Below are 11,875 nucleotides of genomic sequence, written 5' to 3'. Positions count from 1 at the left end.
AGATCTCATCCTGGACTACAATGATCGCAATTGCTGCAGTGAAATGCTTCAGGGTCATTCACCGAAAGGAGTCCTTAAAGTAATAGAGGTTGAGCTTGGTTTTGTTTATGATGTGTTATACACAAAGGCAACTGTTGTGTATTCTCGCCGGGTATCATTTTTCGCTTCATCAACCTTCTTTGCTCCATTTCCACACTTGTAGTCTTTGCCCTTGTTATTGATAAGCATTTTTATTCCACAGTTGATATAACTCTCACCTACTTATTGTCTGCCGGAGCCATTGCTCTTGAGTTGTACGCCATCATTGTACTAATTTGTACAGATTGGACACTCTATTGGTTAAGCAAGCAGACGCACTCGCTTGCTTCTCGTGTCTATCAAGCAATCTCTTCCTTTAGATCAAGCTTGGGCTACGACAAAAATTGGTCTGAATCCGTGGCACAATACAATCTCATCGATTTTTGTTTCAAAGAGAATCCCCCCAAGTGTGCTAGAATTCTCAAACTCGTTCACATCTATGGCCTGTTAGAGAAATATTGGTACACAGCCAAGGAGGATGTCCCTACTGAGATGAGAGAGCTTATTGTTGCGCAACTCCAAGATGCTCAAAGAGAAAATGTTGCAACCAGTGAAGTCTTGGATTGGAGAGGCACTCATGCTCTTCAAAAGAGTAACTATATAGAAAAGTTTGGTTGGAGTGTGGAAGAAGCTTCATTAGACCAAAGCATTCTTCTATGGCACATTGCAACAGATTTATGCTTCAACAATGATCTTGAAAATAAAAATCAAGAACCATCTCTAATTAGTTCCAAATCCAAGGTGAGCAAGTTGTTCTCAAATTATATGATGCACATTCTCGTCTTCAGCCCCTTCATGTTGCCAGAGGGAATTGGGCAGATTAGATTTCGTGACACGTGCGCAGAGGCCACAGAGTTTTTTGAAAAGAGAAGAGAAGTCATAACCAAAGGGGCAGGCCACGCCAGGCAGGTTTTGCTTGAGGTGAACACGGAGTTAGTTCCGGCAATGGTGATTGGTGATAGAAGCAAGACAGTGTTGTTTGATGGGTGTAGGCTTGCAAAACAGTAGATGGCATTGGAAACTGAGGAGGGAAAGAGTAATGAAGAAAAATGGGGGATAATAAGCCAAGTGTGGATAGAGATGTTGTGTTACGCAGCGAGTCATTGCAGTTGGAAGGAGCACGCGCAACATCTTAGGCATGGAGGAGAGCTTCTAACACATGTGTGCCTTCTCATGGCAAATCTTGGTTTCAGTCAACAGTTTCAGATCAAACAAGGCACACCAACAATAACTCTTTCTGCTATTAGCAAGCAACCCTAGCTTCTGCTTGAAAACTTCTCCTCAAGTTCCGGTAACAATAAAAATATAAATGAAGTGTAAAAAATTTAAGAGAAATTGACCAAATGATCAATTTTCAAATTCTAATAGCAGAAATGGTCGGTTTTTCAGTATGTCGTTGATTTATAATATTTATATATGTTGTCAAGTCGTCAATATTAGTATACATATAAGTAAAGCGCTTAGGCATGAAAAATATGCAAGGCTGCCAATGCATGTGCACTTTCTGCCATGCATCCCTTTATTCTCTTCTCCACGTGCCAGTACACCAAGCTTTACTTACAAATATAGGATAGTATGATTAGTTATACTTTCCTGACTACTGAATCTGTTTTGATGAACTTAAGTTACTTAACTATGAATAGTAGGTTTGAATGTGAGATTAATAATTCAAAAGACTTTGAGACAACATAAAATTTAGAAAGCGAGATCCTGGTCGATGTTTTCAAAGCATTCCTAATGTAGGATGTATAGCTCGTTGTCATTGACTATGTGAACTTCTAATACATCTGACCATTTATTAATCTATTTTTTAACGAGTGATATTAAAGGAGGTAGAAATCGAACTCTGAATATCAGGTGTAAGAGTGAACGACTTTAAGCAATTGAGTTACAATATTTGTAAACTATTTTGAAAGTACATATACCTAGCAATGAGGTAAAATTTAGGCATTTATCTAACAATTTTGGGCCTTGTTACAGTTTATTTTGTATATTTGGGGATTTCAACAAACAAATTTGGGCCTTATTAGTGGACTATCCGGGCCAGAAATATTATTAAATTTTGATATTAGACACAATCTAGATGATTGCCACAATTTTGTCCTGTGCAATTCGGCCGAGACAAAGCTCAACACAAAAAACACAACTACTGCAACGGCACTTCATGCACAAAAACATCTTCAGATTGAGTAACTAATGCACTATAAAAGTGTCACATAACGTGACTCATAGCCACACACAAAAACATATTCTAGCACTACTCTTGAATCTTAGCAATGGCAGTTCCAATGCTTAAGCTCGTCATCACTCTTTTCTTTCTGCAAGCCCTCCTCACATCCCATATCCAAGCCGGCCCGGGAAACTCCGATCTCTTTCGCGAATACATAGGAGCCGAATTCAATAACGTCAAGTTTTCGGATGTCCCCATAAACCCTAATGTAGAATTCCACTTCATTCTCTCCTTCGCCATAGACTATGACCCCTCAGGCTCCTCTCCCACCAACGGAAAATTCAATGTCTTTTGGGACTCCGACAACCTCAGCCCTTCCCAAGTTTCCTCCATCAAAAACCAACATTCTAATGTCAAAGTTGCCTTGAGCTTAGGAGGAGATAGTGTCAATAGTGGCTCTACCTACTTCAACCCTTCCTCGATTGATTCGTGGGTTTCGAATGCTGTTTCTTCACTCACAAGCATCATCCAGCAGTACAACTTGGACGGAATCGACATTGATTACGAGCACTTTCAAGCAGACCCCGATACATTTTCCGAGTGCATTGGAAGGCTTATAACAACCCTAAAGAACAATGGAGTGATCTCATTTGCTTCTATTGCTCCGTTTGACGACGATGAAGTTCAGAGCCACTACTTGGCCTTGTGGAAGAGCTATGGCCATTTGATTGACTATGTCAATTTCCAATTTTATGCCTACGATCAGAGCACCACGGTGTCTCAGTTCATCAACTATTTCAACACTCAGAGCTCCAATTACAATGGCGGACAGGTCTTGGCAAGCTTTATCAGTGATGGGAGTGGCGGATTGTCACCGGAGAACGGGTTTTTTAAAGCCTGCCAGAGGCTCAGGAGTGAGGGAAAACTCGGTGGAATCTTTGTTTGGTCAGCTGATGATTCCAAGAAACTTGGTTTCCGCTACGAAAAGCAATCGGAAGCTCTCTTGGCCAATAATTAGTACTATATATTATGATCTTATGCATTGCCTTGTATACGGGTGTGGTTAAGAAGTAGGCACTGGAATTGGATTCCAGGTTAATATACTTACTTTCATGTGTGCTAGAGTTTTTACATATTTCAGATTGTCTTGTATGATTGTGTAAGAGTGCTACTTTTTATTAAAATTTTCTTATTTTCAACATATGGTTCTTGTTTCACACGCTAGCTAGGTACTCTAGCGTTGCCATTGCATAATTCAACTTTCACCATTGATGATCTACCCTCACATCAAATATGGGATTTGAATCCCGTAATACAACGTACATTTTTTATTTTATTCAACAATTATCATGCATGAGATTCAGTAAAACCTAAATGTCATCAAACTAAATGATATTTATTATTGTTCGTCTTTTTATCTTGTGAAACGAATATTAGTAAGCGAAACTAATAGTTATACTTGGCTGTCTTGAGATTGCCAACACATAAATGGAGATAAAAGGATATGTGTCACCAAAGATGAGAGATATTGTTTGTACAGAAGCTATTATAAAGTGATGTCAATATGTGATCGTGTTGAGAATGAAACTCATATTGATGGCAGGAGAAATCCTACAAAAGTTTTAAAAGAGGTTGGGTTACTCTCTATATTGCCAATTGGTTTTATGGTGGAACCTCAAGTTCTTCATGATATTAGAGCAGGTTGTCACACGTGTGAAGTCAAACGGCCACGCACGCTCCATGTCACCCTGTTATATTGTCCACGTATTAGGCTTAAATATTCGTCACACGTGAGGGGGTGTGTTGAGAATTAATCCCACATTGATGGAGGAGAAACCTTGCAAAGACTTATAAGAGGTTGGGCTACTCCCTATATTATCAATTGGTTTTATGGTGGAACCTCAACTTCTTCAGTGTTTGATTTAGTAACATGTGACATTATCTGGCGCATTAGGTTGTTAGTAGAAATCGTAAACTAGTTTGTTAGTAGTTTGTTTTGTATAAATAGCTTATGAGCTATCTGTAGTAACCAAGAATCATTCAATCAATATAGAAAAGCACTTCTTTCTTCTTTATTTTTCTCTATTCTTCAGCTTTCTCAAATTTTCATCGTTATTTGGTTTTTTTCATTGTAGTTAATTCCCTAATACCATAAGTCTAGACTGTGTAGCAAACATGGAAATTAAGCTCTAATGCAGCTTTTCAATTCCCGTGATACCGACCCGATCGAAAGCAAAAGCAGCATTGCTTTGGAAATCTGTCGATTATTAAATATGTTATATAAACTTTTTAACTGTATTTTCTTTTGTCAAAGACGTACGAAGTTGTGCAAAATACATTTCATTGGTCTAAGACCCTACAATACAAATTTAATTGACCTAAATTTTGAATGGTAGAGCCCTAACTTGGGTTCAGTACTCAGTAATCTTCAAGTTCTCATGACCCCATGTTTAGCAGTACTCGATGCATTCTGTCATTTGCCAACATACTTTATGTTGTGATGAAACCAACTAGTCAAACCTAGCACTCCAACTTAAGACTTCTCAAAAAAATATCACTAGATTGTAGTACCACCAAACTTAAATCCAATGAAAAAGCTTGCTTTGCATCCTTTTCTTTTTCGTTTATGGCGATTCACTAAAGAGATACAAACATATTCAATCACAATTTAACAAGCCACACAGAGTTTATAGGGAACGACCGAAATTTTAAAATTTGTGAACCAAATCAAAGCCCCTTTGTGTGATTTGAAGTAGTTCGGTTTGTGAAATCAAACCTATTCCGTCAATTCAAAGGAGTTGCGATTCTATTATTATATAAACAACAATAAAGGCCGTGAAAATTGAGCACTAAATTTGATACATTATTGAATATTCTTAACCACTCCTTCACGAGGGGTTTCGATAATGTGGCCAATATTGAACCCTCGAGTAGTCAATTAAATAGGCATTGGTTTAACAATTGAAACCTCTCCAAACCATAGTGAAAGAGTTTTTTATTTGATGGGAAAAAGAACACAGCTAGTCTTTCCAAGGTGCTAGCTAGGTTCTTTTTGGACGGTGGATTAATGAACATTCCTCCTTGATGGCACCCCATGAATTAAAGACCTAACCAACTATAAGAAAAGTAACCTGTGAGTGACCTTTGTCTTTCATTTTCAAGGCCAAGAAAGTCCTCAACACTAATCCAACGTAGCTGATTATTACTTACTGTGCATGCCTTAGCAACACACCCTTTCTCTTATCGATCGCCATGGTCAACTTTGCCACCAATCCTTCGAAGACTTTGGAGTGCAGTGAGTGTTAACATAATTATAAATGACATTGATGTGGAAACTCGACGCGGTATAAGCAGTTCAAAGTGCATTTCTTGATTTTTGCCAACTAGGTCAACTATCAATCTCTCAGTCTCAGTAGTGTTCGTTTCCCGAATGGCAAGTCTAGGGTTTAAAGAACTTTCTACATAGTCTCCATCCATTTCAAGTCAAAATCGTCATTATTTGAAGTAAAAATGTGTTTTCAGATAGTTCTTAAAGGAGTACCTAATTAAAATGAATACATATATAAATAATAATTGCAAATATCTGGGTATATTTCCATTTCATCCAACGTTGATATTTCTGATTGTTTGTCTATGTTTTTGATGTGCAACATCCTTAGGGGAGCACCTAATTAAAAAAATAGACAGTTTGGGATTATTAAGATAAACCACTATTACGAAAATGGGACAATAGAACCTTGTATGAACCGTGTATTTATTGTATACGTATGACCCTCGTCTTTCTGAGAAAAATAGTGAATAAGAGGACCTATATAATGGTCTTGTCCCTCCCTCCAGTTTTTAATATGGTAAAATGGGTTCAAGAAGTTTTTACACACTCACTTATTAAATACATTGCTTAATTATAGGATCCTTACAAAAAAAAAATGCGGACAATGTGTGGAGCACACCCCATACAGAAGTTTAACAGGTTCTTGCGGCTGAACATGCATGCTTCGGATTAACATCTAACTTATGGTCAGAATCTTCAATTTGGAAGCTCTGCTGGTGCATCAGGCCAACAAGACATGTCCAAGATTGCCATTATTAGCAAGAAGCGGGGTCACATGCATGGCTGCAGACCCTCCTAATACGTATTGTGTATTACCTCAATGCTTGACATCTGTCTCTAATGCTTCCCATCCCTACATCGGATCACCCCTATCACTTGTAAAGAACTTGACCTCGAGTTCTCCTTGAGTCGAATTTGATATTAAGTAGACAAGCTTGATCACCAAATAAATTCTTCAACTCAAGGAGTCCAAGCTTCTTTGTGCCTAGATGGTACAATCATGAAAACAAGATCATAAGTAAAAATGAAATATGAAATTTTATAATTGAATTCCTTCTTGATTGACGACTCTTACACCCCTTACTTGTTCAGTCAATCTTGAAATTTAAATCCACATTTATCGGTTGTGGATTTTTCAAATCATCTTTATCACGTAATTGAATTTATATCCATACCTCGAGTTTCATAGTGGATCATTATAACTCGTCATGTTTGATGTTTCAGGATCCCTTCTTTAAGCAAAATAGAGTTCGCAATGGGTACAATACTTCTTCTTCAGGCTCTTCCGCCATATCTTCTTTGCACATTGGATTATCATTTTGGCCTCCACTTCCCATCTTAATAGATACAAATATATTCAAACAAAAACCATACCTTTACAAGTCATTTCATTGTACGCCAAATTTTGATAGGATTATTATTTTTTTCATTTGAGTGACATTGCCCTTTAAAAGGTATAACTAAAAAGTAAATAAGTTTTTTTTTATTATTAAATGGCTTATTTCTGCCACTTAGCACTACGATTTGCAATATTTTCATCTATAAGTGAGAGGCTTATGTTCTATCCACATTATTGCTAACTCATTGTGAGGCTAAACCCATCCCTTGTTTTTCTTAGTGTAGATAATATCATTTGTTAAAAAAAAAAAAAAAAAAAAAAAGGTTATTTCTCTTATCATTATTTGATGCGTACATAATAACTGTAAATGCTAAACTTTTACATGATCTAAAGGTAGTGATCAAATTTGTTCTCTTTAATAATTCAAAAACCTTGTCTTATTAAGTGCTTTATCTTTTGAGAAATTTTATTTGAATCCATGCGACTTCTTTCTACACCCAACTTACTCTTTACACCCATATTATTTTTAACTAAACTATCAATATTACATTTCTCAAGTATTTTGAGGATGAGAAAGATGTACATGGTGCTGAGAAATTTTGTGAGATTCTGAAGCATCTAGGTTGTCTCAGTTGCGATGAGTATTATTTGCTGCTTAAGACTTGCGTAGCTGCAGGAAAATCTGATCCTGAGATGCGCCAAGGATGGGACATCGAGTGAATTTTTTCTTTGAGTTCATAAAATAATTAAAATAAAATAAAAACTCATGAATCGATTCATACTTTAGTTGGAAGATCAAAAACTTTAAAATCACTATGTATTTGTCAAAAAGAGCTTATTTTCTCTATGAGAGCGTATTAGGATTTTAGCCAGAATAGGACATAAGAGAAAGATTGCATAATAGCAAGATTTGATTATTGAATGTGAATTTATTGATACATTTTAGTTTTCTTGTTAATTTTATCTTATACTTTATGGTAATTGTGCAATAGTATAAAAAAGACACTTCACATTTAAAATTTAAGTTGGGTGTAAAAAGAAGTTATATGGGTTCAAATAAAATTTCTCTTATCTTTTTGTGGTCAAAGTCCTTTTAAAAATTAAAAAAATTAAAAAAAAAAAAAAAGAAGAAGAAAAGCACGATATTTTATTTATGAATGACATTACATATACACATCTAGAAGATCTCGGTCTTAAAAGAATTCTTGCAACTATATATATATATATATATATAGGAAACCTTGAAGGGAAGGGATCCCAATTTTTTTTATAAAAATAGAAATTAATTGTGGAATCTACACCACTTCAAATTAACTTTAACGATCCAACTGTCCATTTTTCAAGTTGCACCTCATAAATCATCCTTGCAAAGTATTAGCCAAATTGGAAATGTTTAAGATATCTAATTGAGTTCAATGAAATTAACGAATACTTTGTTAAGTAGAAAACAATGAAATTTTATCTTGATAATTAAATAGGCAAATGGTTTCGGATTGAATTAAATTTTTGTAAGGATGATCTATGAAATGAGACTTACAAAATAAACAGTTCGGATCGTTGAAGTTCAATGTGGAGTGGGCCCCACACCTAATCCCCATTTTTTTCAAAAAATGGGGATCCCTTTGCATAAAGAGCTTGTATATCTATTGGGCGCATGTTCGTGATACCATTTTTTTTTACACAATTTTTAACACAAGTTTTTATGAAGCCCACTCCGTAATGTATTCCAACAATCCTAACCATCTATTTCTTAGATCATCATTCATTGATCGTCTGCAAAAATCACACAAATATGATACCATATGGCCGTTAAATTATTACGGTTTCTTTTAGAAACGTATTCATTCATTTTCTTCACTATGAATGAATGTCTTATGGCTTTTGATTTGTCCAATTTTTTGAAGGGATGATCTATGAATGACTTTCTAAAAGATAAACGGTTCGGATCGTCGATATACATTACGGAATGGCCCCACAAAAACTTGTGTCAAAAATTATATAGAAAAAAATGATGTCACGAATTCGTCCCATAAATATGTATATGCATAGTATTTTTACTTAATTATAAACTTCTCCCAAGATGAATGCTTTATTACCCATAGTCACGGGAACGGTGAAGAAAATCAAAGTTGAATGCTTTATTACACATAGATGTAAACTATTGTACACCATTTTGGAGTGCTCCCTTCCAAGAAGGAAGCAGCCATGAAATCCCCCAAATTAAGCACATGCTAATGCATGCATTTGGAAATTAAATAATTAAAAAGAAAGATTCCTGCTGCTCCTAATAGTACATTTATCACTAATCAACACAAAAAAAATATTATTAACCAGCATCAAGGTTGAGGCCTCCTCAGTCCTGCATATTAGGCTGTAGAATTTGTAACACCGCAAAAGGTCTTGACAGGAGAGACTAAATTCCTGGCCTCACCCCTACTGTGAAACCTTATATACTCAAGACTATCCAATGGGTTATAGAGCAGTGGGTGCGTCTCGTCCACCAGTTCTTCTGGTACTTGTATTTTTCCGTTATTGAATGTAAACAACCCAAGTGAGTACCTCGTCTTGTCTCCACAATGCTTCACTCGATGATCACAAGCTTTTATTCTGTCATTACTCCATACCTAATCAAACCAAGTCAAATAACAAACAAAAATTGTTACCATTTGTAGCACGTCCACGTCAAACAATGCGTAAACTAGTGTATTACCACCAAACTGGCAGACATTTTTGTATTTTCCTCACATTTGTATATAAAGAAGGTGTATGTTAAGGACTTGGATCCTCTCCTGAGCTAATGGAGAGGATCCTTCTCATCAATCATCCTAAGTTGTTGGATTTTTGTTGGATTTTTATCCAACGGCTATAAACAGGGGGTCCCTTTAAAGTTGTAATTATTATAGCTGTTGGATAAAAATCCAATGATCCAGGATGATTGATGAGTATGATCCTCTCCGTTAGCTCAGGAGAGGATCCAAATCCGTACGTTAATACATCAGGTATATATTGTCGAAGACAAAAAGTTAGAAATAATAAAATAATTAAAAAATTAATAGGGAGTTAGCTGAGATAAGTAGCATTAGCTGAGCTAAGTAGCACTAGTATATAGTAATTGAAAACTAAGTACTTGATGGTATTTAATCATATGGGAATGAGAACAAACCTGCAATCCATCACCAGCCATGAATAAGAACTGTGAAGGTGCGGACTCAATGTTAATCCAGTCACCATCCTTGGTTTTAACCTCCAAACCACCGACGTCGTGTTGAACGACGATGGTGGTGAAGTTCTTGTCTGTATGGCTCGCAAATCTCAAGGTAGCACAATCAGCTTCCTCTGGTTTATTATACTTGAGGAATCTAAGAAGGTGGCTGTTGGCACTAGCAACAGATTCGTACTGCTTTTCTGCTCCGAAGCTTTCGTATAGCATTTGTTCCACTTTGTGCTCCAACTCTGATAATAATTGGGCAAATGAATCTGTAGTTTCACTGGAGCAAAACATGAAAAAAAATTATAACTATGTATAATAAATTATGAAATTCAACGTTTGATTTATGTTAAATGGGTTGTGTTCTCTTTTTAGACATGTTTGACACTGCTTCTGTAAGTAAAACTTTTGCTCAGGAGCGCTTTTATTAGAAGTGTTGTTTAGGAAAACAATTGAAGTGTTTGTTAATTAAACAAGCAACTTCAAAAAGCGCTTTTACAAGCAAAAATTATTTTTATGTTTTTCTGAAGTTGCAGTCGCAAATGTTTTCGCCGTCAGGAAAGCCTCTTTATTTCTTCTAAAGCAATCCTAAATATGACTTTAGAAACAAGAAAATAATTTAGTTATGTTGGTAGACTAGGAATTAGATCATCATCTAGATAATAATCAACAGGATCAACAGATTCACAGTTTAGAATGTAGACAATTTGGCAAGAGAGGTTTTTTTTTTCACAGTTTAGAATGTAGACAATTTGGCAAGAGAGGTTTTTTTTTTAAAAAAAAACAAAATTTAACCATGTACAACACGAAGAACACTAGAATTGCTTACCAGAAATTGCTCTTTCCATCGGGCCACATGAGATTTTTGAACTTCTGAGTTTCTTGTGGGGATGTGACATTATCAATGGCGATACCTTCATAGAGTGGCATGAGGTGGTTGGGTCCAATATACCCACGATATGGTTCATCACTAACGTTCTTCACTTTGTTTTCCAAAGGAACCTCAAACAAATCTTTGGCCTGCCCAAAGATATTGTTCAGAAGTTGTGCAGAAACTTGATCGTGCTGCGCCACGAAACAACCGTACTCTTCGAGTGCATATCGGACTTGTTTGGAGGTGGACAGCCAAGAACTTGAGCCAGGCTTCAAGGCATCGACGGAGAAATTGATGGTAGGAAGCTTTGGAAGTGTTAAGGAACCCATTAGTTTCACTGGTACTGAGATGCTATGCAGTACTTTTCTGATCTCTACTTCCTGAGGAAACTGATGGGTGGCAAAGTGAGATGTTTCATGCTGCTTTTATAGTGGTTTTCATTCAACTTGGCTCCCCTGTAGTCCTAATAAATTAAAATGAATATTAGTAGGTCGAGCATGTAAAATATTCCGGTCAAATTTTTTATTTTTATAACTTTATGTGGTCACCAGGTTTCATCATTTTGAATTTTTGAATTTTTGAATTTTTGAATTTCTTATGTGGTTCTATTTTATGTCATATTAACTACATTTTGCATTTTTTATTTTTGAGTAAGTTTCAAAATGGGTCACGAGGTTTTAATTTTTTAATATTGTCTCATAAGTCTTAATGTTTCGTCATTAAATTTATGATATGGTGAGCATAAAATCCGCAACTGGATTGACTTATAAGCCACATCGCACCACATAACCTAACAACTCATCAATTTAATGGATAATGAGATGTTCAAATATAGGAAATGTGTATTTTGATACAATTTCAAAATCATAAAGGAT

At 35.9% G+C, this 11,875-nt stretch overlaps 3 protein-coding genes across 3 annotated transcripts in view; 2 read left to right on the top strand and 1 right to left on the bottom strand.

Annotated features, from left to right (window-relative positions):
* The window catches only part of LOC137743133 (uncharacterized), a 1,565-nt gene extending 479 nt beyond the window's left edge, over positions 1-1,086 (top strand). Inside the window, exons 1-2 of the mRNA XM_068483034.1 lie at positions 1-98; positions 242-1,086. The exon at positions 1-98 is cut by the window's left edge and continues 479 nt beyond it. Coding sequence (XP_068339135.1) covers positions 1-98; positions 242-1,086 — 943 coding nt within the window. The remainder of the gene's footprint in view (positions 99-241) is intronic.
* Positions 1,087-2,351: 1,265 nt separating this feature from the next.
* LOC137741476 (chitinase 2-like) lies at positions 2,352-3,367 on the top strand. Its single transcript, XM_068481181.1, has one exon. The coding sequence runs from the start codon at positions 2,355-2,357 to the stop codon at positions 3,264-3,266; it is 912 nt and encodes a 303-aa protein (XP_068337282.1). The 5' UTR covers positions 2,352-2,354; the 3' UTR covers positions 3,267-3,367.
* Positions 3,368-9,032: 5,665 nt separating this feature from the next.
* On the bottom strand, positions 9,033-11,420 carry LOC137743627 (deoxypodophyllotoxin synthase-like). Its single transcript, XM_068483552.1, has 3 exons — positions 10,956-11,420; positions 10,082-10,406; positions 9,033-9,542 (listed from the first exon to the last, which is right to left on the bottom strand). The coding sequence occupies exons 1-3, from the start codon at positions 11,327-11,329 to the stop codon at positions 9,285-9,287; spliced, it is 957 nt and encodes a 318-aa protein (XP_068339653.1). The 5' UTR covers positions 11,330-11,420; the 3' UTR covers positions 9,033-9,284.
* Between the last annotated feature and the right edge of the window lie 455 nt (positions 11,421-11,875).

Source organism: Pyrus communis, chromosome 8, assembly GCF_963583255.1.
Source record: "Pyrus communis chromosome 8, drPyrComm1.1, whole genome shotgun sequence".
In the NCBI taxonomy this organism is placed as follows: Eukaryota; Viridiplantae; Streptophyta; class Magnoliopsida; order Rosales; family Rosaceae; genus Pyrus; species Pyrus communis.
Note: the sequence above shows the minus strand (reverse complement) of the source record. Positions and strands in the feature narration are given on the sequence as shown.